This window comes from Cavia porcellus, unplaced genomic scaffold, assembly GCF_034190915.1.
Source record: "Cavia porcellus strain 051 isolate PalLab524CR breed Dunkin Hartley unplaced genomic scaffold, mCavPor4.1 scaffold_24, whole genome shotgun sequence".
NCBI lineage: Eukaryota > Metazoa > Chordata > Mammalia > Rodentia > Caviidae > Cavia > Cavia porcellus.
Genome location: NW_026947507.1, coordinates 14,469,708 through 14,496,895, shown reverse-complemented (window position 1 = coordinate 14,496,895; position 27,188 = coordinate 14,469,708). Strand labels below are relative to the sequence as shown.

General features: G+C 43.3%; 1 protein-coding gene across 1 annotated transcript in view; it reads right to left on the bottom strand.

The window, feature by feature from the left end:
• Positions 1-19,914: 19,914 nt before the first annotated feature.
• The window catches only part of Dctd (dCMP deaminase), a 48,715-nt gene continuing 41,441 nt past the window's right edge, over positions 19,915-27,188 (bottom strand). Inside the window, exon 4 of the mRNA XM_063234696.1 lies at positions 19,915-20,198. Coding sequence (XP_063090766.1) covers positions 19,978-20,198 — 221 coding nt within the window. The 3' untranslated portion in view covers positions 19,915-19,977. The remainder of the gene's footprint in view (positions 20,199-27,188) is intronic.

Sequence of the window (27,188 nt, the reverse complement as noted above, 5' to 3'; positions counted from 1 at the left end):
AATGATTCATAGTTTAAACTTGTCCACATGATTTATAAAGAGGCTCTACTCTCATGCAAATGCCCAGGAGATCACGTCCCTTGTCTCTTTCCCCATTCCTCCTGTCATCCTGAGGGTTGGTGAATAGAAAAAGCCTTCATACGGCTTCCTAACATGGAAGAAACCAGAGAGCAGAGAGCAAGAGAAATTGTCTCCCAGGACTAGAAGTGGCTGAGACAGTTTTGTCTGTGGACACAAAAGCTCAAGCAAAAAGCAAGCCTCCGATGTGTTCTATCTGTGCATCAGCTCAAAGGCTTCCTCGCCTCAGATCAGCTCCTCTCTCGGGCTTCAGTCTCTCCTCTAGCATACAGGGAGCGCCGCAGCCCCTGGCCCAGACAAGGATGATATTAATAACAATGACCATGAATCGCTTTTCCTATACACTTATTACCAGTGCTAGATGAGTGCTTATTATTAATAATAATAATTTAGTGCAGACTTTACTGCTTTTGTGTAACAGTGAGTACCTGGATTCTAATTATCTGTCTTATTTTAATATTTATGGAATTAATCAAACTTTTTAATGGAAAACCCTACAATGAAATTACTGAGCGCACGCTTCAATGAAGACAGATGCAGCACTCGGTAGGAAAAGACAGCTCAACTTTATTAACATTACTTGGAGCCTGCTCTGTGAGGCAGGCTGGCCCCTGGGCGAGGCTGACCATCAGCAGCACAGCCCGGAGCCCCGAGGCAGGACCCACAGTCTCGCAGAGAAACTGCGTCTGTGGGCTCCACACAAGGAGTCTCCACAGCCTACTGCCATGTGTACGCTCATGAAGCGGGCTCCACCTGCTCTCTAAGACTAACCCATCCACCCAGGTTGCCTCATTGACCAAGCTTAGGTGCTCACAGGTGCTTCTAGCTGACCTAGTTCCCCAAAAAGAGATGGGCAGCGGAGTCAGGTTTGAGCTCTGTCTAAAGGTCAAGATGCTTTTTCCTTGCTGAGAAGCAGCAGCTCTGGGGCTCAGCTCTGTACTTCCAGGATGGCTCTGTGACCGTCACTGTCTTGTGCCTTCTCCTGCATAGAATCTTTCTCTCCAGTTCCTCAGCTGGGGGCCAGAAACCCTGGGCTACCTCTTGGCTTCTGAAGTGTCACTCCCCTGGAATCATGGAGGGCTTATCCAATGTGATTTTTACCTTACTCTGTGTGACTCACCCTAGAAGCCTTCAGGCAGAGCTAACTGGGACACATTAGGATCACCTGGGGAGCTTGAACAACCCTGATTTCCTGGCTGTGCCCATACATCAAATGCCCAGCATCCGGGATCAGTCATGCTTTAAGAGGTTAGATGAGAATATCCAGATACAGCATTTAGGAGATGTGGTTCCCTCGTGCAACCAGGAGGCCACTATCAGTCCAGACTTCTCACTAGCATTACCTGAGGAGCTTTGTAAAGTACCTGAGCTGGGGCCTGCCTTCCAGAAATTCATATAATTGGTCTAAGGTAGGGAGTCTGACAATTGGCATGCCTATTTTTTAAACTTCCCAGTTGGTTTTACTTTGTCCTCTGAAAGGATGCCCTAGCCTTAGAAAGAAAAAATTGTCTGAAAAGAAATTTAACTCTGAGAAGTGAATACTTTCCCTATAATTAAGGTTCCTTTGTCTTCTAAGAGGACCCCAAGATCTCTTTCCCAGAGGGCTTCCCTGGCCCCACTCAGTGCCTCCCCTGGTATCGGGAACTCTGTCTCCCCCACTGGCACCTGATTCTGTTTCTTTGTCTGCATGGCATATTCACTGTGTAAGGTCAAATAGCATCTCCAAAAATTCATGTCCACCCTGACCCTAGGAATGTAACTTTATTTGGAGAGAAGCTCTTTACAGATGTTATCAGGTAATGTAAAGTCATAGTTGTTTTAGGGTGGATGTTAAATCCAATGTTATGGTTCAGACACACCACAGGAAAGAGTCCAGGTGAAGGAGGAGGCAGAGATATGAGTGACAGCCACAAGCCCAGGGATGCCCCACTACTGAGGGCAACACATAGAAGAAGGAAGTTTCCCCCACGCTTGAGGGGGAGCAAGGCCTGATGACAACTTTATTTCAGACGGCTACCTCCCAAAATGTGGGAGAATGAATGTCTGTTGTTTTAAATCACCAATCTGGGGTCATTTGTTACAATAACCCTAGAATACTAGCACAGTCACCAGGGAAAGCCAGGGGGCTTGTTCCTGCTCTTGCTTATCTGTTGTTCATGCACATGAGAAGGAAGCATGTTTTTCACGGCTCTGGTCTCAACATGTCACATGGGTCCTGGCACACAGTACACCTTAAAACAATTGCTTGGCTGGATAAATGAAGGAATACATAAATATACACTATAATTCTGCTCCGCTGAGGTGAAAGAGTGAAGCTCACATTCATAGGATATGAGGGGAAATGCCTTTAATCTACTGCTTCTGGCAAGGAGGTTATCATTCTACATTTTTCATATGGATGCTATCATTTAGCTCCCTGACAAGATTGTGAACTAGAGCCTAAGACTGTCCCCACTTTATGATGAAGTGGCAGAGTCAGCTGCCAGAGAGCAGAATCACAGAAATGGTAAGGCACGGAATCAAATCCATGGCCATCTGACTCAAGAAACCACAGGCATTTCCCCAGAGAGGCCTGCTCTGCCTTGTCTGCTCAGAGGCCACCAAGCATGCAGTCCTAAAGGTCAAGCCAACACCTCACTCGCAGAGGTTGCAAACTCTGGTCTTGACAACAAATGTTTCTCCAAATCCCTCTCCTCTCTACAGTTTTTCTCCTTTCTTTGCAATCACTCTTGGAATTACAGCTGGAGAACTAATTTATCAAAGACCCTGGAGGCTCCTGGAAGATCACCTAAAGAGGACAAGCCCAAATTAGAAATGTTTATCTTGTTTCAGATGACTTTTTGTTTCAGCTTTTCTAGGAAAAAAACTTTCTTCAGGGATAGAGAAGTTGAACAAAACTAACCTGCATTAACATCCTGGGCCAAGGAAGGGCCTGAGGTCCCATAAAGGAACAATGCTCTCTGTTTTTAATTTGGAAAAGAGAAGAAAGCTGTTTCCCTGGCAACATGGGTAAACCAGATTCTGGCTGATTCTTCTGCAGTGATGTTAGGAATGTCAGAGAAACTGGTTTTGCAGAGACCTAGAAGCCCAAGTCAGCTGTGTCTAAATATTACTAACAAGGACATGTTTATTCCTCTTTATGATGTTGACTGAACATGTTGTGAAATTGAGTGTTCTTTGATTTACCTTTCCCATGCCTCTAAATTATGCTGACATCTCTCTCCTCTTCTCCTCTGCTGGAATCTAGTTTTAATTAATTTTCAGTAACAAGTCAATCGTCCTGTTTGTTTTCCTCTTCAAAATGTGTTCATCACCAGAGCCACATTAGTCATAAGTGACAGCTGCAAACTAAAATCAATGTCCTGACAACCCAAAACATTGTAGATACCAAAGGCCAGTTAGGTCACCCAGCTCTTTCCAGGGACAACCAGCTCATTCACAGAGAAACCTGTGGTCTCAGCTCTAACCTCTCATCTCTTCTCTTTCCAGAATGTAGCAGATGAAGGGGTCAAGACCAACTGTAAGCAGTTCGTTAGTCCTTCAATCAAGTAATGACAGATGAACAGAAGAGCAAAGAATACAGGAGAAAGGGAAAAGGGTAAGAAAATGGAGAAGACAACAAGGTAAGTGGATGAGAGAATTCAGAGAGAGAGGGAAAGGAAAGGGGTCTACAGGAGAGCAGGTGGCCTCCAGGTACCCCCTTAGTGTGAAGACAAGAAATGCTCGTGCTGGAGGAGGAGGCATCCTGTGTGGCTTCATCTTACTAGATGAAGACTGGGCTTTCTATGACTCATTCTGAAGTGGGAGCAGGAACCAAAATGAAGAATGCTGTCAGTTACTAACAACATCCTGGCCACTTAGCGCAGACTGTGATGGGGCGCCTGAAGTCAGTCTGCCTTTCCACAGGTTTGGCTTCTGGATGGACTGCAAATAATAGTATGGCTTCCTGGGCAGGTCCTGTGGCAGGTGTAGGTCAGCAGCGTTCTGTTTTCTGCCATGGTTTGGCTATTGCCCACTTGTATATTTACTCACTCAAGAGGTTCAGCTGTCATATTTATGTTCATGGCTTTTTAAATTCCTTCCAGCTACAGCGGCATAAGCACCTGCCTTGCAAACAGGCAGTCGTGAGTTCTATCCCCGGTAGGGATAAAAAAAAAAAATTCCCTCCAACTAACATTTTCTCCTGAATTCCAAATCCCAGGATTAATTCCCCACCCCACTCTCAGTCCACACAATCACAATGCCCTGTCAAATTTTACCTCTCAAACAACTCTTCAAGGAGCATCTCACTTCCTGCACACAGCCACCAGTCAATCCAAATCACCTTTACTCCTGGCAGAAACTCAGACACATCTAATCAGCCACATAACATCCACCTTGACATCCACCCACTTTTGGAAGAATCTGACTCCAAAGTAGAGTCCTACATGTGCTCTTTCAAACTCAGCAATGGCAATGGTTTACCTGACAGGCTTCATTAATGAATAGCCATGCCACCATGATCCCTGAAAGTACTCAATGTGAAGTACTCGGTCTCCTGTCCTTTCAGCCAGACTCACATGGACAGGCATGTCCATTCAGAGTCCTCTTTATGTGGGCTGGGGACTGGATCCCCATTAAGCACCTGAGAACTCCTTATTTCAGGGACCTCTAAGACACTCTCCCCAATAGGACTCAGTGCACCCCCTGCTTGGCCACTCCCAGCCTTTTCTCTCCTTTTTTCTGGCTCCCACATACAAAAATGACAGGAGCCTTTGTCTGGGTCTCCTGCACCAGGGCCCCCTGTACCTCACCCCTATGCAGATGCTAGGATCTTTATTGATGCTGTGCTATGGGGGAAAGTAGATCTGAACACTGGGAAATCGGATAATTACTTGTCTCCTCTCAGCTTCTTGCTTACGTTCCACAGAAAGTGTATAAATAAAACTTGGCACTTGCAGTTTAGTCATTGTCATGACTGACCACCTTAACATCTGGTGGTGCTTAGACAACATTAAGACCAGAGACACAAGGGCTGGGGATTCAGCTCAGCGGCATAAGCGCCTGCCTTGCAAGCAGGCAGTCGTGAGTTCGATCCCTGGTACTGATAAAAAACCGAAAAAGAGCAAAATAAATAAATAAAAAGACCAGAGACACAGTCAATCATTCCTCTTCAAGAAATCCTTTTCTGCTTTTCCACTGTCTGCAGGAAAGAACTGGCTTCCAAGTTCTGGCATAACAAAGAACCACAAACAATCCGGGGAGATTTAACCAGTAGAAGTGGATTGTCCTGTGGCTCTGGCACTAGAAGTCTGACATCAAAGTGTCAACAGCCTGTGTTCTCTAGGGCTCCTGCAGGATCTGAATCCTCCTTTGCCCTTTCCAGCTCTTAGTAGCCTTGACGTTCCCTGGCTGGTGGCGGAAAGCTACCATCTTCATGGGGCTGTCTTCTCCCTGTGTCATTCATTCAGTCCTCTCTGGATGTCTGGGTCCAGATTTCCCCTTTTTATAAGGGATCCAGTCATACTGGGTTAAGTGATCTCACCTGACCTTGACTATTTCTCAACATCCTTGTTTCCTAACAAGGTCAGAGTCTGGGATAGTAAGAGGCAGGATATATCTTTTAGGGGCTGCAAAATTCAAGCCCTTACAGGAAGCTTCCAGATCCTTGCCATGGGCCTATACAACCCCACCCCACTGCCTGTTCCATCTCCTCTCAAGACTCATTCACACTGCACATCCTGGACATATGGACCCTCGTCAAGCCTTCAGTTTCATGTTTTACCAACACTCAGCTTTTGCATATACACACAACTGTGTGACAAACTGTCTAAGCAGTCTAAGAAAAATGTCCAACAAAAAGATTCTGAAGTGCCCTCCATGAGAAGCCAGGTCTGTTGTCTGATTCTTCGTAATTGGCACCTTTCTCACCAGCGAGGACAATTTACCTTGCCAATCTGTCCTGTGCTCAGTGATACTTCTGTCACCTGTCACACAGCCCTGCATGTCACACTGTGGATTTAATGGTTCTCTAAAAGAAGTTCCCCAATTTTAAGAAAAGGAAATTTTGTTGATTCTTTCCACAAATGTTATTTAGGCGCAGTACTAGTATTTGAGTACATGTGATTTATGGTGAAACGATTCAGTAAGGATGGCGCAATTTGGCATATGAATTAACTTTAACCCATGTTCTTTAACCCTAGAAGTGGTTGGCTACTATTTGTAAGACTGCACTCGGAGCAGAGATTTCACATGTTGGTTAAAATTGTACCCCCAGCTTCATTCACTGACATTGGGGAGCTACAAATATTTTTCCTTGTGACACTAATGTTGGCAGTGTGGGGTTGCCTAGGAACAGATCCTCTGCTATTACATGATGGAATATAGGAGGTTTTTTTTTTTAATTTTATTTAAAGAAAGACTAAACAAAACAGAAAATAGGTAGGAATAATTCATACGTTCAGAGAAAAAAATACACAGTACAAAATCACTAGTTGATGTTTACATATTGTCATTTTACAAATAGTTGTTCAAGATACAAAAATGGAACATGTAAGTGGGAATTCAAACAGCAAGACCGCAAACAGTCCTGTTCAACTGTCCAACAAAAACTTAGTAACATGGTTGTCAATCCTATACACTTAATCATACATGCTGTTATCCATATCTTCATTTATGTTTAGATTAAGCAAACTAAGCAGGTTAAAATCATTCTGAACAAAGAATAATAGTATTGCTGGATTTCACATCATGACACTCCATGATCAGCACTGGGAACAGTAGTGTCTTTTTTTAAAATTTAATTTAAAGAAGACTAAACAAAACAGAAAATGGGTAGAAATAATACATAATTTCAAAGAAAAAATAAACAGTAAGAAATCACTAGTTGATGATTACAGATTGTCTTCTTACAAACAGTTATTCAAGATACTAAATTGGAGCATATAAAGTGGGGATTCAAACAGTGAGACTGCAACCAGTTCTGTTCAACTATCCAACAAAAACTTAGAAATATGGTTATCAATCCTATACACTTAAACATACATGCAGTTATCCATATCTTCAATTAGGTTAAGAATGAATAAACCTAAGTAGGCTAATATCACTCTGAACAAAGAATAATACTATTGCTGGATTTCACATTATGACACTCCAAGATCAGCACTGGGTATTTTAGTGTCTCTTTTTCTTCAAAGTATCTGTTCATTTCATCATGTGTCATATGATCAATTCTCATAAACTGTTTATAGATTCTACACATGCATGAGTCTTAACATGTATTTCTATCCTTTCTATATTAGAGGGAGAAACAAAACAAAGCAAGACAAAACAAAACATATTCCTATAAACACATGAAATGAAAAAAGATATAAGACCATTGTACAAGGAGTTCTACCATAGTTCCTGTGTTGTCTCTTGTTATCTTCAATAGAATTGGCTATATCATCAGACATAGTATAATTGAATACATCAGTATATAACAGTATTAATGAAAACACAACTTTGTATATAGTATAGAACTTCAAAAACTGGCAGTTATCAAACCAGGATGTGTATCGTAGAGTCTTGTCATCTTCAGTATAGTTGAATTCTAAGTTGACTATCTCAGGGAGCTTCTGTAGCCAGTTGTTATCTATCCGCCAACTTTGCTCCTCCTCCAGTATAGTTTTGAGGTCCCAGATGAACAGCTTTGGGGAGGCTTGGATCTGGAATCAGCCTGGTTCTGGGTAGGCCTCTCATTCTCCAAGAAAAGACAGTGATTCATTGGGAAGAGTAATTGATCCTGCCGGCAGAATACTTTTCCAAGTGTCTCAGTGAGTCCTTCTGGAAGGAGAGTGAGCAGAAACCTGGCCACAGGTATAGGAATAGATTTGTATTTGACCTGCTAATCACTGTGCACATGACACTAGAGACTTGCTCTCGCTACAGTGCACTCCTGGATGGAGGCAGAGGAGGGAAGAAAGGACATCAGAGGTGAGCTGCATCTCCCAGAAGGCGTGGAGGCATCAGCTCAGATCTAACGGCGTGGCAATGAAGAGGTAAGAAGAGAAGAAAAGGTGCCTGACCTCATACCCTAAAGTCCCAAAAGAGCTGAAGATACTCACTCAAATAAAATCTTTGTGACCAAGTTCTAGGTTTTTGCCTAGTGGTCTCCTATCCAAAAGCGGGCCAAGCCAAGAACACTGCAACCGTTTGGCCTTCCACTGCCAGCAGAGCCCGACATGCTGTCTGGGCCTCAAAGACCCAGAGGCCACCGCCACTCCCAGCATCACCATGAGCATCAGCACCATGAGTCCGCAGGGCTCAGGACAGCCCTGGCTCTCGCTCTGCGAAGCCCAGGAGGGAAGATATCATCCCTCCTCAAAGGAAATGGCGGGGTGTGGGAATCCAGGGAGGCCTTGACGGTGCCCTTGTTCTGCTGTTTGTCTCTACTTCTGCATTTGTTCAAAGCATCCCATAGTACACATTTTATGGGAATAATACCAGAATATAAATCAATTATTTACCAATATTTATACATTTATTTTATAATACACAGTGTTAAAAATATGAACACGTTTAATTCAGTGGCACAAGCACCTGCCCAGCAAGTGCAAGGTCAGGAATTTGATCTGTGGTACAAACAAAAAATATGGACATGTACTACACATAATAAACTTATTCTGTATTCTATGAAAAATATATTACATAATGCAATCTATATTTTTATTATTTTAAATTTTTATTGCTATATATATTTGTGATATATATTAATTACATTCATTTTGAGGAATTGGTACATATACTGTTATAGCTTATGTCTGGATGGATCCCCAAAGCCTCATGGGATGAGGGAGCAGGCTTTTGTGGAAGTAACTGAATCTAGAGTTTGTGACTGATTCATAGTATGATGCTGAGGTTAAAGGTGCTGGGATTGAGACTAGGCAATTGCTGGATCAGTCCACTGATTGGATTTGTGCTGCCCTAACCCCAGCAGTCGGGCTAAGATAAAAGGGACAAGACAGAGCCCTGTTTCTCTCCCTCACTCTTGTTGCTTTGTCTGTCTTCTGCCACCAAGAATTGCCCCTCTGCCAGGCCACCCCGCATTGGGGCAGCTGATTATGGACTGAAAACTCTACAAACTGTGAGGTAAATAAACTTTTTCCTCTTTAACTTTGGGTATGGATATTTTCTCTCAACAATGAGAAAAGCAACTAAAACATACATAAACTGCATTTTGATCTTTTTTATTTCCTCTCCCGTATCTCCCCACATCCCCAAATCCACTTCCCGTCTGTACAAAGCCTACTCACTCCCTGTTTCCTATCATTTCTCTTTTATTTTTCTCTTTAAATGATTTATATTTAAAATCTCATAGAAAAGAAACCATGCAATATTTATCCTTCTGTGTCTCATTTATTTCACTTTGCCTTCTGGTCTCAAGAATCTCTACTATGAAAGAAATATTATAAGATAAAAATCAATAAATATATATGAGCAGATCTGACTGTGCCCCTGTCCTTCTCTCTTAGTTCTTTTCCGGGGCACAGAGCTCTGCTTTGGAATGTGTAGCATCTCCACAATTCACGTAATTGAGGAGCCCTCTAGTAGATCTGGCCTCTGCTCTTGGAGGAGAGGGTCATGGGTGAACTCAAGATACATGGCTCCTCTGTTCAGACTACATCACCCACCAGACATTCCCAGAGGCTGTACTCTGTCCTCCAGGATCTCTGTGGTTTCCATCAGGGAGGTCCTGATGCCCTTAAGCTTTGGCAGAGAGCAGAAGGCATATCTTTATCAGTCATTGTTATTATTACTACTTCTACTATTATTATTTTAACATACAAGGAATTAAACCTAGGGCTTCCTTACCACTGAGCTACATTCCCATTTTTTTCTTGAGACACATTCTCAATATGTTGCACAGGGTGAGCAGGAACCTGTAACACACCTACTCTCCAACCTGTGATACTCTTACCTCAGCTCCCCAAATGCTGAGATTACAGACAAGTGCCACAGGGCCCAGCTCATCTCCAGCCTTTTAGTTTTTAATTTTGAGAGTGTCTCACAAAATTGCCCAGGCATGCTAGATGAGACAGCACAGGCCTGTAATCCTAGCACTTGGGAAGCTGAGGTAGGAGGATGGCCATGAGTTCAAGGCCACCCTGGGCTACTTTGGGAGTTCAAGGTCAACTTGGACTACATAGTAAAACCCTGTCTCAAAAAAACTGAAAAAGAAAAAAATTTCCCACGGGCTTAGATGGTGCGATCCTCTTGCCTCAGTCTCCTTGGTAACTAAATTCGTAAGTACCCATCCCTGTGCACAGCTGGACTCTTCCCATCTTGTACCCTAACTCACGGAGTCATCTTCATGCTCCCTTTCCAAGGCCAAGCTTCAGTCTTTACTCTCAAAACTTTAGAGGTTAAGATTTCAAAATCAGGACCAGTTAGTAACTAAAAGTGTGACAGTAGAGAGTGGTGGAGACTAGTAAACTAGAACATGCCAGCCTGCCTGATGCATTTCAATTTACTTCAGAAAAGCAGGAGCAATATCTAAATTTAGTCTGTGTCTCACCAGATGCCAGTCTTTGGCCTCAGACATTTAAAAGAAAACATTCTGGGTCATTATAAGAATATGGCTATGTGAAGATAAAGACACAAAGAAAATTGCCATATATTTTAGTTTAGATCTAAAATGTCCACCCAAGGTGTCTTCTGTTAAGAGATGGGATTTTGAAAAGTTATTGGATCATGAAGTTTTTACTGTCATCAGTGAAATAATCTACTGACAAGGTCATAATTTGATGGCATTTTTAGGAGGTAAGGTCTAGTTGAAAGAGCTGGTCACGGGAGTATAACCTTGGGAACTATATCTTGTCTCTGGACTCTTCTTCTCTGGCTCTAATTCCAGTTGACAAAAGATAAGCAACTCTGCTCTGTGTCCAACTTTTCCTTCCATCACATTCTTCTGCCATAATGTTTCCACCTCGCCACAGACACAGAAACAATGGAGCCAGCTAACCATGGACTGAAACCTTTGAAGCCATGAGCCAAAATAAATCTTTCCACCTTTAAACTGTCATTCTCAAGTATTTTATCACAGCAATGAAAAGGTAGCTAAGAAACCATGTGAAGATGGAGGATTAAGCTACCAAATATCAAGACTGCCAGCAGACTAGGGGCTGGAAAGAGACCAGAGAGGCTCCCTTAGAGGTTTCAGAGGGACTTGGCCCACCAACACCCTCACTTTAGACTTTCAGACCGCATAACCCTGATCAATGTATTTCCCTTGTCTTAGGCCAAATGATAATAACAATGCCCTATACTTCTTCCTAGGGAAACATTAGAATGGAAAGAGGGTAATAATCTCTCTTTCTTTCACATTTATGAGGCCACAGCCAAGTACATGAGATACAGTTAATTTTTTCCATCAGTTCTGACTTCCTCACAAATCATTCTGCCTCAAAGGATGCTCACAGGGGCCAGGGTTAGCCACTTGAGTCTGAGCCTCCCCAGACTGAGAACACATCCCAGTCAACCCATGTGCATGCTGCCCCACACTGAACCACTTGCCACATCCCTGTCACCCTTTAAGCCAGAGAGAAGGGTGCTACTCACCCCAGAGTATGGGAAGTTCGTGCCCTTGTTTCCTTTGAAATGCCCACACTTTGGCCCTGGGAGCAGCTCTCTTTCACAGAGAATAGCCCTCTGCAGGGCAAATCACTTTTGTCAACTTGCTGCCACAGTGTCATCATGATTAGGGTGCATTTAAAATGTAATTAAATTGTTCTGTTGAACATTAGGACTTCTGCTAGGCTGCTGAGGAGAAACCCATAATTGGGTCATTGGAAAGCTTCAGTCACTTCAATGGCAGCTGCAGTGACAGAAACAACAGGCCAAGGGCAGGGAACAGCCCACCATGCTCTCATCTCTGCTCACTGTCCTTGAAGGAGTGCCCAGCAAATCTGAGCTCCTAGCTCATTACCAGATGGGAAGTTGAACTCTGTCTATGCCCACTCTCAGGTTCATTTGTAAAGTCCTAACTTCCAGTACCTGTAGCTTTATTTGGAGATAAGGTCTTTACAGAGATGATCCAGTAAAAATGAGGTAATTAAGGTAGGTCCTAATCCACTGAGATCCACATCCTTTCAAAATAAGGGAATTTGGACATAGAGATAGGACAGAGAGAAGATGGTATGTAGAGACAGGAAGACGAGATGACCAGCTAAGGACAGGGCTAAACACACACAATGCCTTGATTGTGAGATTTTGGCTTGAAGCCTCTAGAACTGACAAAAAATTGAAGTCCCCCTCTGCAGTACTGTGCTAGGGCTAGCAAACCAACGCAGGCTGCTACTCCTAATTCTCAAGACCCTTCCGCAGAGCCTACTCGCTACTGAAACACCAAATCACTGGTCATTCTTCACATACAATGATAATAATAGCAATAAAAGAAGAAGATGAATAAAGAGGACAGTAATGAGCAAGAGGAAGAAAAATGTTCAACTTCTTAGAGATGACAAATCCTACTACTGTCAAACATCAGCTGGATGTTCTGAGTTTTACATGAAAAACAAAGCAGAGATCCAGAACACCCAACTTTCTGGCTTTAACTGGCCCCTAATCGAAGTGTCAGGTATTAGGAATCTGAATAATACCATGTTGGAACCAAAAGGCCAAAAGCTTAACATTCATAAAGAGTTGTCCTGTCTGCAAGGGCGATCTAATCACTACTTTTTTTTTAAATTTCTATCCCAGCATCAAGTAAACATTTTTATCCTTCAAATTCATTGGAAGCAGCTCGCTCCCCAGTATGCACATGCTAATGTACTTTCTGCCCGCCAGTGTTTTCAGAAAGTGTTCTCAGGCTTTGACAGGTAGGAAATTTGCATTTCCATTAGTGAGGCCTTTGTCAATTGTGAGTCGTAAAAGCCCTAGAAGAATAGGGTTGGGGGGAATGTATTGTACTTTCAAAAGGAGACTTTATTGCAAGGTTCAAGGAAAGGTACCAAAGGAGATAAAGGCTGCAGAGCCGGGCTTGGGAGGTGGAGGAGCGCTCACACTGAGGAGGAGTTTGTTAATGCACGTGCCTGTCACTGGACGATGAGAGGGGAGGCAAGTCTGAATGTGGCTTTAATAACTTTGCAATTTCCTGTGTTTAATATTAAAATAATACACTCGTTGAGGGTGATAAGGGGCACTTGGCGCTGCCAGGCCAGGACAAGTGTTTTTAGCTGCTGCTCCATTAGCTGCAGCTATAATCTTCTCATTTAAAATTGCTCCTGTTCAGAGTGGCAGCCACTCTGGCAGCGCTGAGGGTTTGATTTGTGTGTGTGATTTGTTTTTCTCTTTATGTTGGTGCAGTCAAAATGCCCAAGAAAAATAAAAGCTCAAGAATCCCCAGCAGCGAAAAGAATGTTGTCAAGAGTGCCTCTTCATTTGTTATCTTATTTGCCCTTCAAACTCTGTCCCTAAACACTTACACAGTTAAATAATTCAGCTGCCATACTAAATGCTGGAGAGAAGCTGGCAGAAAGGAAGATACATTGAAACCTGAGCTGGGAAAACAAGCCTTTCCTAAGAAACCAGCCAGCCCAAGTAGGAGGAGGAGCTGCAAAAGACTCCTCCAAGCGGATGGTCAGCCTTTCCAATGCTCTCTGAAGGAAAGGATGCAGAGGAAGGGTGTTAACAGAGGTTGAAAAACCAGCACAAGAACACACAATTCATCAGCAATGGAAGATCCAAATTCCCACATCTCTTGGCTCATAGTACAGCATTTGTTCCATCCATGTGCTGTTTCTTCTTGCCATTTCTCTCCTTCATTCATGCACAAATATTTACTGAGTGATTATGCGAGGCTCTGAGGATACAAGAGGATGAATAGATCTAATCCTTACTCTCATGGGAAGGCCTGTCTGTAGGTAAGAAGAGCAAGAATAAAAGAGGAAGCCAGTGTTACACGTGCTGATGTCAGATAATAAAATGTGCCATGAAGAGAACAAAAGGATCATGGGAGAGAGTTGGCGCAAGGATCAGTTTGGTGGGGTGTAAAGGCTGTCTAGGGAGGGATGCAGAGCCACGCCTGATAATAAACACAGTTCTGGGTAGTGGGAAAACTAATCCCAAGTCCCCAAAGCCCTATCAAGCTTAGTGTCCACATAGCAGCAAGATCCCTGAGTGTCAGTGACAGTGACATGAATCACAGCTGGAGAGGAAGAGGCCCAATCCTGGGTCACAGAGAGTCTCATCTGAGCCCAGTGGAAACAGGAAACTAGTGGAAGATTTTAAGAAAGAAAGAAAGAAAGAAAGAAAGAAAGAAAGAATATATATATATCTCCAATTAGCATTAGCAAGCAAAATATAGAAAGAGATCATCATGATATTGCTAAACCCAATTTCTGAAGGACCCTGCCTCAAGTCCCACCAAATAGCATACATCTTTCTTGCCCAAATTTGGCAACATTTGAGAATAAATAATGGAGGTACTAGTGGAGGTTAAAATATCATTTTATTGGTATGGTCTCTTAGTCACTTCCCTTGGTGCAGAGACACAGTATCTGCAGCTTTAAAGAAGAAAGGTTCACTTTGGTTCACTGTTGCAGTCCATAGTTATCTGGCTCCATGGCAGGGAAGAGCACCATGGAGAGCCTGGGGAAAAGCAGGATGCTCATCTCATGGCATCAAGGAAGCAGAAAGAGAAGGGAGAAGATGGAGAGGGAGGCATACCCTGTCAGGGAACACACCCCAGTGGCCCTCTTCTTCCACCAGGGAGCTCCATCCTAAGAGTACTCTCCACTATGAATGAATTAGTGAATTAACCTACTGATGAATATTAGTGCCCCAGATCCAATCACCTTCCAAAAGCCCCACATCTGAACACATGAGCCTTTCAGCGACATTCTAGATCTAAACCATAACATGCAGCTAGGAAAGAGCCAAAGGCTTCTGAATATAGACCTCCAGGCCTACACCCTCTGGAGTTGCCAGGGGAAGCCATCCGTGGAAGTGTGGCTGAGAACACCCTGCTCCTTGCAGGCCATGATTCTAGAGGGAACAAGAGTGAAGCTGTACCTCCCGACTCAGGAAAGCCTGCCCTGAGGATGAAGGAGTCAGGCAGTAGAGGGAGGCAGGAGTTACCCTGGCTAGGCCTGCTGGCATGGGAGGAAACAGCAGATGTGGAGATGCCAGGTGAAGGGGGACAGTGAGTCAGTGCCAGATGTTATGGGAGAATCTCCCATCACTTATGGATGCAAAACTACTTCTTGCCAGGCACTGTCCTGGCTGGTCCAGGGCCCTGCCTCCAGGCTCACCCACAGTTTAACCTCTCCATAGGAGGCAGTCATTAATTAACACATTCACAGTCTCCAGGGAAGTGGCATTCAATCATCCTCTCAATCAGGAATTTCAGCTAGTGTCAACATCCTCTGTCCTCTGTGGAGGTGAAAGGGCTCCTACTTAGTGTACAGCTAAGAGTGAGATTGTATCTTGCAGTTCTTATATTCCTCTTTTATAAGTTAAACAACTTCCAACACCTTGGTAACCTTTGCACATTTCTGCTTTTATTTGTGGCAGTTTTACTTCATTGCTTTTAAAATTCAGAAGGCAAATCTCGGCATGACATTCTGTCATGGAACCTGACCTCTGCTGTGTGTGTACAGCCTCGGGATTGCTCCCTGGTGACACTGTGTCCTCCCCAGCTCATCATGGCCACATGTGCTCTCTGTCAATATTGATGTAGCACCAGCTATCACATTCAGCTTCAGGAGACCCCTATTTCACCAAGATTTTGTCGGTTGTACCACCTCTGTCCAGGACCTCAATAAAATAGCTTGTATTCAATTCTTTAAAGCATGTTATCCATGTTGCTACTGAAAGACACATTGTTATTCATCATGTTTGTCCCACTCAGCCAGGCTGCCTGGACTTATCCTCAGAATCTGGCCAATTTTGAGGCATTTGCAAGAGCAAGAGAAAGAGGCCTCCCCTCCTCCTTCAGCCTCACAAAGAGCCCAAATTACAGGCCTCCTTGGCTTCAAGGAAGCAACCAGCCAGCCAAGGCTCTTTGTCACTACTCTATTCTGCTCTGGGCTAGCATTTCCCAAACTGGAGTTTCTAGGGACATCTGGAAAGCACCACCAATCTTGGATATAAGAATATGAGCCTCCCAGAAATACACTGTTAGGTTAGAGGCGTACCTCAGTGGTAGAGTGCTTGCTTGCCTGGCATGTGTGAGGCCTTGGGTTTGACCCTCAGCACTTCTTCAGAAAGAAAGTAAGTCCAAGTTCACTTATTTATCATCCACCCTACTGCCCATTACTCTCTACCACAAGCATTCTCCAGATACACTCATTTGCCCCTTGCACTCTAGACCCTGCAGGCCCACGCCGTCCTCTGGGATTCTGTGTTAGCTGCAGCCCTGCCCAGAATGTTCTTCCCTTTTCTGCTCCCATATTTCTAGTCCGTAAGCCTTTCCTGAACACTAGACCTGTGGAAGTACGTGCTTCCTCCAGGTCTGTCCCGTACCCTCTATATTTTCTGGGCACAGATCTCTGAACCAGTGCTGCCCAGCAGAACTTTCTGAAATGCTGGCAATGTTCCATCTGCTCGGTCTAATATGGCAACCACAAGCCACACTTGAAATGTGGCTTGTGAGACTGAAGAATTGATTTTTTTTAACACCAGGAATCAAACTCTGGACCTTGTGCTTACTGGACAGGCACTGTTGCCCCTGAGTTCTATATCCCCAACCTCAAGAACTAAATTTTAAATTTTATTAAATTTTAGTTTAAATATAAATGGCCATATGCAGTTAGCTCCTGGCTAACTCATCTGCCAGTTGGATGTTGAGATTCAGGTTAACCTGGAAGCCACACATTACATATGGCAGAGGCTCTGATAGAGTGAGGCTCCGAATAACTCTGCAGGGCAGAGTACTCCTCCTGCAACATTCTGTACATCAGGAAATTGATGGGAGAGAATTTACCATGGTAAGCTACTCAGGTTTTGGAGTTTATCTAGCAGAGCAGTTACTATTATCTAGCAGAGCAGTTACCTTAACAAGTCAGGTGCACTGTGCCATTTGCTTAGCAAAGCAGTAAATAATCTGTCATTGCAGATATAAAGATGGGTAAGACATGGATCTTGACCTCTAAAAGCGCCCACTCAGGTTGATGCCTGGTCCACAGGACACATCCAACATCATCTGTGGGATGAATGATGTGTTATTTCAATGTTTTATACTTGTTTCTTGGCTAAATTAGAAACTCTTTGATCTCATGCCTCCTATGTTATGGACATCGTGTATACCGTATCATTGCAATATTATGAAACATATATTGTCTTCATTCTCATTTCCTGGCATACAGCTCCAAAAACTTTCAGAATTTCTGAAGTGAAAGTACCTTTGTGTATGCGACCGAGTTGACTGGTGGCTGGCGGATTCTAGGTAGCTTCTGAATGGGGCCTGGTCACCAGAAAGACCCAGGCAGGAGTAGAGGGTTGCGATCTTCAGTCCTGCCTCCCATCTTTAGGGAAGCAATGCGAGACCAAACGTTAAGCTGATCATCAGTAGCCAATGACCAAATCAATGTAATAAGCCCTCTGGAAATAGCAAGTTCAGAGAGCTTTTGGGCAGCTGCACAGAGCAGGTTCCTAGCCCTAGCCGGAGGCTGTGTACTCCATCTTCCACACCTTACCTGACGCTTCTCTTCATCTGTGCCTTTGCAATATCCTTTGCAACAAATTGGTAAATGTGTTTCCTTGAATTCTGGAGTCACTCTAGCAAGATAATGAAAGCCAAGGAGGATGTTAGGAGAACCCTGATTTGTAGAAACAACCTGGGGCTTGCAATTGGTATCTGCAGTATGTGTGTGTGTGTGTGTGTGTGTGTGTGTGTGTGTGTGGGCATGCATGTGTGTGTGTGCCTGAGTTGTGGTGACGGTGCTGGTGGTAGAGAGTCTTGGGGAAGTTGAACCCTCAAACTGTGGGATGTAACTATCTCCAGGTAGACAGTGTCAGAACTTCCTTGGAGTGGAGTCTGCCTGGCTGATGTCACCTAGAGAGCTACAGAAGAAATCCTCATACCTTCTGAGCCCTCACACCTTACGAGCTGTGAAAACAGAGGAAAAGTAGTTTGCTTTTCTAATATTTGCTTTTCCTACACTATCATATACTGTTATACATAGCATACAGCAAACTTCAGGGACTCGGGAGTAAATGAATGCATGCATGAATGAGTTAATTCATATATGAATAAACACATGTAGGCAGCAGCCTTTGGACAAAACGCTCTCCCCAGTGCTGGGGTCCCAGGGCTTCCCTCCCACCTCGGCTCCCTTCTTGTATGATTCCTTCACTTCCCAGCTTCCTCTTTCCTTCATCACTCCTCACAAGAAATTTCCCATTAGACGTTTTTGTCTTTCTCCTCTTTCCCAAGGCGTGGATATGCTGTTACACAATATACTGTGTCCTCTCTGAATTCATGCTGACCTCCTACCTAGTCCCCCAGAATCTGACCCTATTAGGAAACAGGCTCGTGGGAGATGTGATTAGTTATGCTGGGACAAGGTCATCCTGGAGAAGGGTAGGGCCTTAAGCCAAATGACTTGTGTCCTCATAAAAGGGGGAAACGTGTGTGGAGACAGACGCACAGGACCAGCACCATAGGATGATAGAGGCAGGGTGATCTTTTAACAAGAAATGCCAAAGATTGCCAGCAAGTCACCAGAAACCAGAGGAAAAGCACAGAACAATGTCCTCCTCATAGCCCTTAAGAGGAATCAGCCCTGCTGCCACCTGCATTAGGGACTTTTGGCCTCTGAAACTGTGAGACAATGCAGTTTTGTTGCTAAATCCACTTGGTTATGCTAATTTGTTCCGGCAGCATAGGAAACTAACACTTGCTTCACTCATCCTTTGACCTAAAGGGACAAATTGATATGGAGAGGAATCTCACGTTCTTGAGGGATCTATTTTGTTGGCAAGTAGCTGAAAGAGCATGAAGTTCTCCCCTCCAGGTATGCCCAGGTTTTACTTAGATATGCTCTGGTTCCACGTTTTCTGTCCCCACTTTCCCGATGAATTCATACAACTCTTATTTTTGACATGTTCCTATTATATTATTCTTTAGATCAGAGAACACAGTCACAGTATTCATCATCACCACCACTATCATCATCATCATCATCAAAAATATTAGGCAATTTCCATTCCAGTGTGCCAAGGGCTTACACAGCAAATTGAAGAGATGCAATTCTTATTTTCTAGAACATTGAACCCAAGGCCAGCATGTTGATATTCCAGTGACGTTTATTTTAATTTGCTGAGTAGTTCAATGAGTGCTTTTTGAGCACCTGTTCTGCATTATGTGCTGTGGGATGTTTTGTCAAAGCTTTGGAAATTAGTGAAGAGAAAGCAGGGAAAGAAGTGTGTATCATATTCTATCTTGGTTCCTGCTTGTCTCCTGGGGAGGCACAGGGTAGAGGGCCACTTGCAAGCACATCATAGTAATTACCCACGGGCACTGGAGAGGCTGGAGACCTGCCATTAGTCCCTCTTCCCCACCCCTGGCACTTGCTCCTCCTGCAGTTTGTCTGCAGCCACATTAGGACCTTGCAGGTGGCCCACTTCAGCCAGCCTGGTCCTGAAAAGCAGGTCTGCCTTCTTATAACTTTGAAGCCAAATGAAGAAAAATGCATCTTTCTGCTCAAAGGATGCCTCCTCACCTGGCCACTGATCTGACTACTGAGTTCTGGCAGATCATGGCTCTACCTGCCACACTCGGGTGAGCACAGTCACCAGAAGCTGGGTAGTTCTTAGTTCTTGCCCTCATCCAAAAGGCAGCTGCTCCAATAAACCAGAAATTAAAGTCAGTACATGCTGTGTGCCAGATGACAGCCTTTATTAGACAAAATGGCAAAAGCCACCGCTGCCGCTGGTGCTCTAGAAGACCCTCAGCTCCAGCCCATGACTTCCCAGGTGTCCTCCCAGCATTTCCTGCAGACCCATCTTCCCTGGGGTCTGTGAGCTTGGCCCGGTCTCAGGTCTCATGGCTCCCAGCTGTGTTTGGCCGCTTGGCCAGCTCTCTGCCCATCTTCTCAGCAAGGCCTGAGCATTCTTGTCCTTTGCCAAGAGGATCCTACCTGTGGGATTCTCACTTATCTCTGCAAAGCGGAAATAAACGGGAAGCAAGTCATATTTGAAACCAAAGCCAAAGAGCTTAACCTCCTCCCAGGAAAGAGTCCTCTCCCCGGGGACTGGCTTTGCTGTGCCAAACCCAGACAAGAAAAGCCAACACAAGAACAAAAGCCCTGGGGCTGTGTGTGTCCCAGCCGGCGGGCAGGTGGCCAACTGCCAGCTGTCAGCGCAGCAGAACCTGGGCCAGGTCCTTTCTTTTCCTGTCTTTTAACTCTTCTCTTCTGTGCTAGCACCTGGTGATTCTGTTAGGTAGCTCTTGAGAGAAGAGCAGAAAAACACAGCAACTGTCGCCCACCAAAAGGTGGAATGCCAGGCTTCCTGGCCCAAGGGGTTGGAGTTCAGCTGAGTCAGGGTATGTGGCTAGGGTTAGGGCTACCCTTTACCCCTCTCTGAGCTGGAGATTATTCTGCCTTGTACTCAAGTGTGTTTGGAAGCTTAATTAATTGAGTGATTAAATGTCTTGAAATTTTAAAATGCTAGACTAAACAGCCGTCTCATGAAGCCACTGCTCTAGCCTTCCTTCTAGCAGAGATGGCTGGATCATAATTCAAAATTAGTCACTAATGGAAGTGTGTGTTCTATATGTTTATTTTTCTATAATGGTAAAAATTGCCTGCAATTTCTCTTTTGATTGACTGACTCAGGCAATTAGATTATTTAATGTTCACTGTTCCACCTCAAGGTCCAGCCTTGTTTCCCCATTACTTCCTGTCCTCTCCTTCTGGCCTGCTCATGCCCTTGCGGCCTTGGAATGGGAGCCCTGTGCCCGGCAAGGCTCCTGCATGTCTGGCTGCACTGGCTTAGCACCCTTGCACTGTGCCCCAGGTCTGCCCCGCAGGAATGTCTCACGGTTGGGCAGTCACCCAACTTATGTCCCAGACTGCAGAGAAGGCAGATACCACGGCTTTGTTTTCCCCAACAGCTGGCAAGGTGTTTGGTGCACAGGAAGTTCTAAGTAAATATCTGGTGATGGTAAAAGGACAAAATGCTGACATCAGTATCAATATAAAAAGCTTAATCCGAAAGAGAATAAGTCTCTCTCTTTATTTCATGGATCTGCAGTGAAACAAAGCCCACAGAGGGTTTTTAGTGCATGTGAGCTGCTTTCAGGAATCAATAATCAATTTCCAGGTTCTCAGCATTCAAATGTGCCAGCATTCTTCACTCCCTTGCACAACTGTCTTGTCACTGAAAACAAAAGAAAGACCTTGTTCTCACTCATCCTAAATTGTCTTGGGATTTAACATCTGAAGGACACACACACACACACACACACACACAGAGGCAATTCTAGAATGTATTTTTCTTGAAGGCCACCTGCAAGAGATCACTAGAAAGACTCAGAAGGGAGCAATTCTGTCCCAGGAAGAATTCAGGTGCGTCCTTCTGCCCATGCTCCCTCTCTCTGTACCACTGTCCACCCTCTCTCTCCATCTGCATCACAACCCGGCCATGTCAGGATTCAGATGCAGACGTGGGATGGTCTCTTGATGATTTGACCTCATAACGAATAGAAGTCTGAGTTAGCCTATTGGTATGGCTTCACCAGTTCTATCACACTACATGGAAGGCATTTTCTGTACACTGGATGCATTAAATCTACATCTCCAACACTGTTTATTTTTATTTTTGAATAACATGTATTAACTATGCATAGTAAGTGGAGTTCAGTGTGATATTTCGCCACAGACATACAAACATACATACAACTAATTCAGCCTCCTTTTATTTACCCCCTACACCCTTCCCAGTGTCCGATAATTACTGTCTACATTCAAGTGGATTTTTTTTATTAGCTTTCACATATGTGAAAGAACATGTGATATTTGTCTTTCTGTGTTTGGCTTATAACACAATAATACTTTCCAGTTCCATCCATTTTACTCTGAATGACAATATTTCATTTGTCTTTATATCTCAGTAATATTCCATTGTGTGTCTATATACACCAGGTTTTCTTATTCTTTCATTCACTGAAGGACAACTACACTGATTCTATATATTAGCAACTGTGAATAAACACAGCTACTGCAACAGCAAGCAGAATCACTGAAATAACATACCCCAGATTTGGAGGCAGATTTATTCGTATCAACGGACACTGATCAGGATCATTCCCAGGATATCAGGGCCCAATCCTTGGTGGTCTAGGACTTATATTGGGATAAGCAAGCGGGAAGTACAGAGGCAGAATGACTTGTGTTGAGGATTGGTTCATACAATGTACATCACAGTGACCAGTTATGCATCATGGTGGCCAACTGTTTCTAAGAGACAAGCGCAACTGGAACTAAACGGGAACTATTACCTGAGCAACTAATAAACTGAAGTACACTAGCTGGGAGGGTGGTATTCTCTGCTACAGTATGAAGGGATCTCTTTGGTATGTTGATTTCAGTTTTCTTAAATATATACTTAAAAGTGGGATTCCTGGATTACAGTGTAGGTCTATTTTTTAGTTTCTTGAGAAATCTCCATATTCTTCTCTATAATGACTATTCAAGTTTTGTGCCAAAATTTGTATTTAAAGGACAGAAGCATATTATATATAATATGCTGGGAAATAAATCTTTTTAAATGATTTAAACTTACAAGAAAAAAAATTGAGCTATTTGCCTAAAATGTGTAAAGAAAGTGATACTTCTCAATATTCTTGTAGGTGCTATGCTGGTGAAAAGTTTGGGGGTACTGCCTAGATTTAGAGCTGGGGGCACCAGAGGTCAGAAGGCCCTCAACTCCAGCCCCTACAATGACAAGGGACAATGCACAGAGCTGGAGAAACTCCAAGACGGTGCACGGATGGTATGAAGCTCCTTGGTACAAGATCATCAAACATGCATGCTGATGCCAGCTCACTCTCCATTTTTTCTGGCTGGTAGATATTAAAAGGTATTTCTCTGGATTTCTTGAGAGTTTATAGAACAGAGAGAAGTAAAAGATCCTTTTAAAAAGGCAGAAAAATCGAGGCAGGAATTTTTAGGTAGTAGAGAGGCTGAACAAGAGACAACAAAGTAACTGGAAAATTAAAAGAACTAAGAAGTGCAAACTAACAAGAATAGCCACAATAAATGAGTTGTTTCCCTTAAAAAAAAAACCCACAATTTTGTGAGAAGAAAGCAGGGCTTTGCCTCTATAGGAATTCAGAGGATCTGTGAGTTCAGAAGAGTCCAAAACTTAGGAAAGCAACTACATCATCAGTGTCACTAACTTCTCATGGAAACCAAACATTTCCTTTAATTGTAAATGCAGCATTGAGAATAGTTGTACTAGCAGTTCCTGTGCTTGCTCTGTAGTAAAAAGTCTCAGAGATTTTCATATCCCATCACTAACTGCTAGAAATTTCCTGAAATAGTATTTATCCTTAGCATCATTTCAAAATTATGGTGGTTATTAAAGCTACGCTACATCATATTATATAATACACTAATAGAAGGCACATATATATTACCTTATTACAAATGAGCTTTAAAGACATTTTGACAGTGGTATATCAATATAATTAACTACTATTTTAATTCTATATAATTATTGGTATATTTCAGAATATTATTCAATCTGGATTTGAGGTGCATGCATATAATCTCAGCTGTTTGGAAGGCTGAGGCAGGAGGATTTTAAACTAGAGGTCAATCAAGGCAACTCAGTGAGACCTAGTCTCGAAAGAAAAAATACAAAGGGCTGGGGATCACAGCTCAATGCTAGGATGCTTTTCTAGCATGCACAAGGCCCTGGGTTCAATTTGCAGCCCTGGCAAAAAAGGGAAAGTAGGAAAGGGGAAGAGAGAGGAGGACAGACGGGGTAAGAAGATGGGAGGCGGGGAAAGGAGGGAAGAAAGGGTCAGAGATAACAGAGGAGGGGAAAGGACAGGGGAGGCGAGGCGGGAGGAAGAGAAGGAGGAAGGAAAGAAAAGAATATTACTCTAAGAAGAGGTCCACAGACTGCCAAATGGATCCCTCATACAAATAAGGTTTAAGAATCTTGCTTTCAAAACACACCTCAAAGAACTTCGTATCTGTTTATAGGGACAGCAGGCTGTGGTGGCTAAACAGGAGGAAAATGTAACCACCACAATGGTGAGATGGCCTGAGGTCAGGCTGGGTATGGCAGACCCTCCCAGAGAGAGATGCTGGGTACTCTGGGCATTAGTGGGCTTCCCTGGATTTAGTAAGTGGATCAGCCTCAACCTAAGGAGGCCACACTCTGCCTTCTAACACGAGCCCCAAGTCCCAGAAAAATGGAATTCCAAAGCCAAAGGATGCTGACAGACCCTCAAGTACAAGGTTGTGTCCATCCCAGCAGGGACCTTGGGTAGTGAATGCTTGAATTTCATTGCCCAGACAACCTCCCTCTTGTTCCCAAGGTATATAGAGAGAGCTGACATCGTTCCCAAGGTATATAGAGAGAGCTGACAGCAACTTTATTCACAGTTTGTACCAAAAAATAAGCCAAAAACAGAAAACCTGGGTCTTTCAAAATGATCCAGTGTGATGAACAGCACGAATGTCTGCTAAAACACAGTAATACAGTGGTGATTTTACGTCATTCTATTTTGAGACAGGATCTCGCTTTGTAGTTCAAACTGGCCGTGAACTCACTATGTAGCCCGTGCTGGCCTTGAACTTGCAGTGGTTTTCTTGCTTCAGCCTCCTGAATGCTGGATTACAGCATGTGCCCGCGTGTCTGGCTTACTGTAGTGATTTTGTTCCCAGCATTTCCCCTCTTGAGGAAACCAGGAAAGTATCACTTTTGGAGGCAGGAAGACAAGGAGAACCCTTTTGTCTCATGAGGCTATAAGGAGCCATGGCAAGATGATAAACTTGGAGGTCAGACCAGGCATTCATCACAGGGGCCCAGGGAGAGCAAATAACCATTTCCAAGTCTGGTGGCTTTGTTGATGACACAGGGATATCCTGCCAGAGTCTATGAGGATAAAAATGTCCACTACCACTGGGTTCTTTCTTCCCTTCATAAAACAGGAATTCTTGCCCCAAGAAGACAGTGAAAAATGTCTTTTAAAAAAATCTTGGATAGAACTCATGAAATTGTGTGCCTGTTAGGAGCGAAGCCAGTCTTTCTCCTCTTTCTTTCATCAAACTCAAAACTCTCTATTGATGCTGCCTGCCAGTCTTCTAACAGAAATGAGTTTTCATGCCTACACTCAGCCAGACTTTGGTGAGTGCCTCGGTATTTGCTAACACCACAAAGCAGAAAATCTACTCAACAAGTCTGAATCCAGTCACAGTCCTGGCCTAGAGTTCAGAAAAGTGTCCTTCAGCCTGGCCCAAAGGGAGAAAAAGCCAAAGACTCCTGGCAATTCCTGGGGGGAGAGGGATGTGCAAGCAAGCAAATTTCTCCCCAGTTGAAGACATCAACATTTTGCCAGCTTTTTATCTCCATCAGCAAATAATGACGTTTTAAATTAGCCACTGTACACTCAGTTTTCTTAACATTCTTTCAAAGTATGAGTTCACAGTAAATATTTAAAAGACCCTTTGGCTGTTTTGTTTTTCTCTTTTCATTTAAATGAAAATAATTTCCCCAGGTGCTAGGTACATCTCCCAGTGGAGAGCATTTTGTGCTTTTCAAAGTGGTTTCCATCCTGAGCCTCTGATGAGTGCTGTTGGTCTCAGCTCAATTGTCCCTCACTTGGTCACAGGCTCCTGGACAAATCTCCTTTCAGACCTCTTTATACTAATGAGTTCATTTTTCTTTATATTTTTGTGAAGGGTCTTGGCTTGACTGGTTTTTAATACTTTCCAAAGACGATCTGTAGGCTCTTTGAATCTTTTTTGGACTGGCCATTGGCCAGCTATTCTTTGATCTTCATATTCCTACTTTACTTGGAAATAAAGACATGGAATTCAGAGTCTTCATACTGTCTGTAAAACGATGCTGGGTTTATTTATTTAGAGCTGGGAGGCATCTCCATTTTCTTTGAAAACCTGTCATGTTGCTTTTCCTTTGTGCTAGAAGGGACTGCTTGCTAGAATGAGTAGAAATGACCTGTCAGGTTCTGCTGTTTCTTCTTATCACTGTCTCATTTTGTGGTTATTCCTTTTGTTTCTCTTCTTTAAAAACCATTATTGAGATTTAGTTTATAGACTTAGTTTACAGTTTACATACTTAGAAAACACAATTCAAGGCTGTTCACAGAACTGTGCAACCATCGCCACCATGAATTTTCAAACATTTTCATCACTCAAAAAGAACTCCATGGGTTGGGGATTTAGCTCAGCGGCATAAGCACCTGCAGTAGTGAGTTCAATCCCCGGTACCGATAAAAAGGAAAAAGACAAAAAAAAAAAAAAAAAAAAAAAAAAAAAAAAAAAAGAACTCCATACCCATTAGCAGTTGCTCCCCATATCTTTTCAATTTATTCTGTCCCATTCCCTAGGTAACCAGCAAACTGTCTCTACAGCTTTGCCTATTTCAAACATTTCATATAAATGGAATCCTATGACATACAGTCTTTCATACCTGGTACAATATTTTCAAGGTTTATCTATTGTATAGGGCCTATCAATACTTTGTTCTTTTCTATTGCCAAATAGCATTCTGTAGAGCTAACACACTTACTTATGCATTCATCAGTAAATGGATATTTGGCCATTCACTTTTGGATCATTATATATAACACTACCATGAACATTCATATGCAATTTTTTGTGAGGCCATATGTTTTCATTTCCCTCAGATGTACACCCAGAAGCAGAATTGCTGGGTTATTTCCTGTTTTAGGAATTATATTTCTCTGGAACTCTATGAGATCATTGCCACCCATTGCTCATGTAACTCTCTTATTAAATAGGTCTTTATTAAACAGGTACCTAGAGGTGTGCAGGTTATTAATTAGCCATTATGACAAATAAGTCCTAACATTTCTATGGCACAACATATTCAGTTTATTTTTCGCTCACAAAACTGTCAAAGGGATATTTGTAGCTGACATGTAGCTT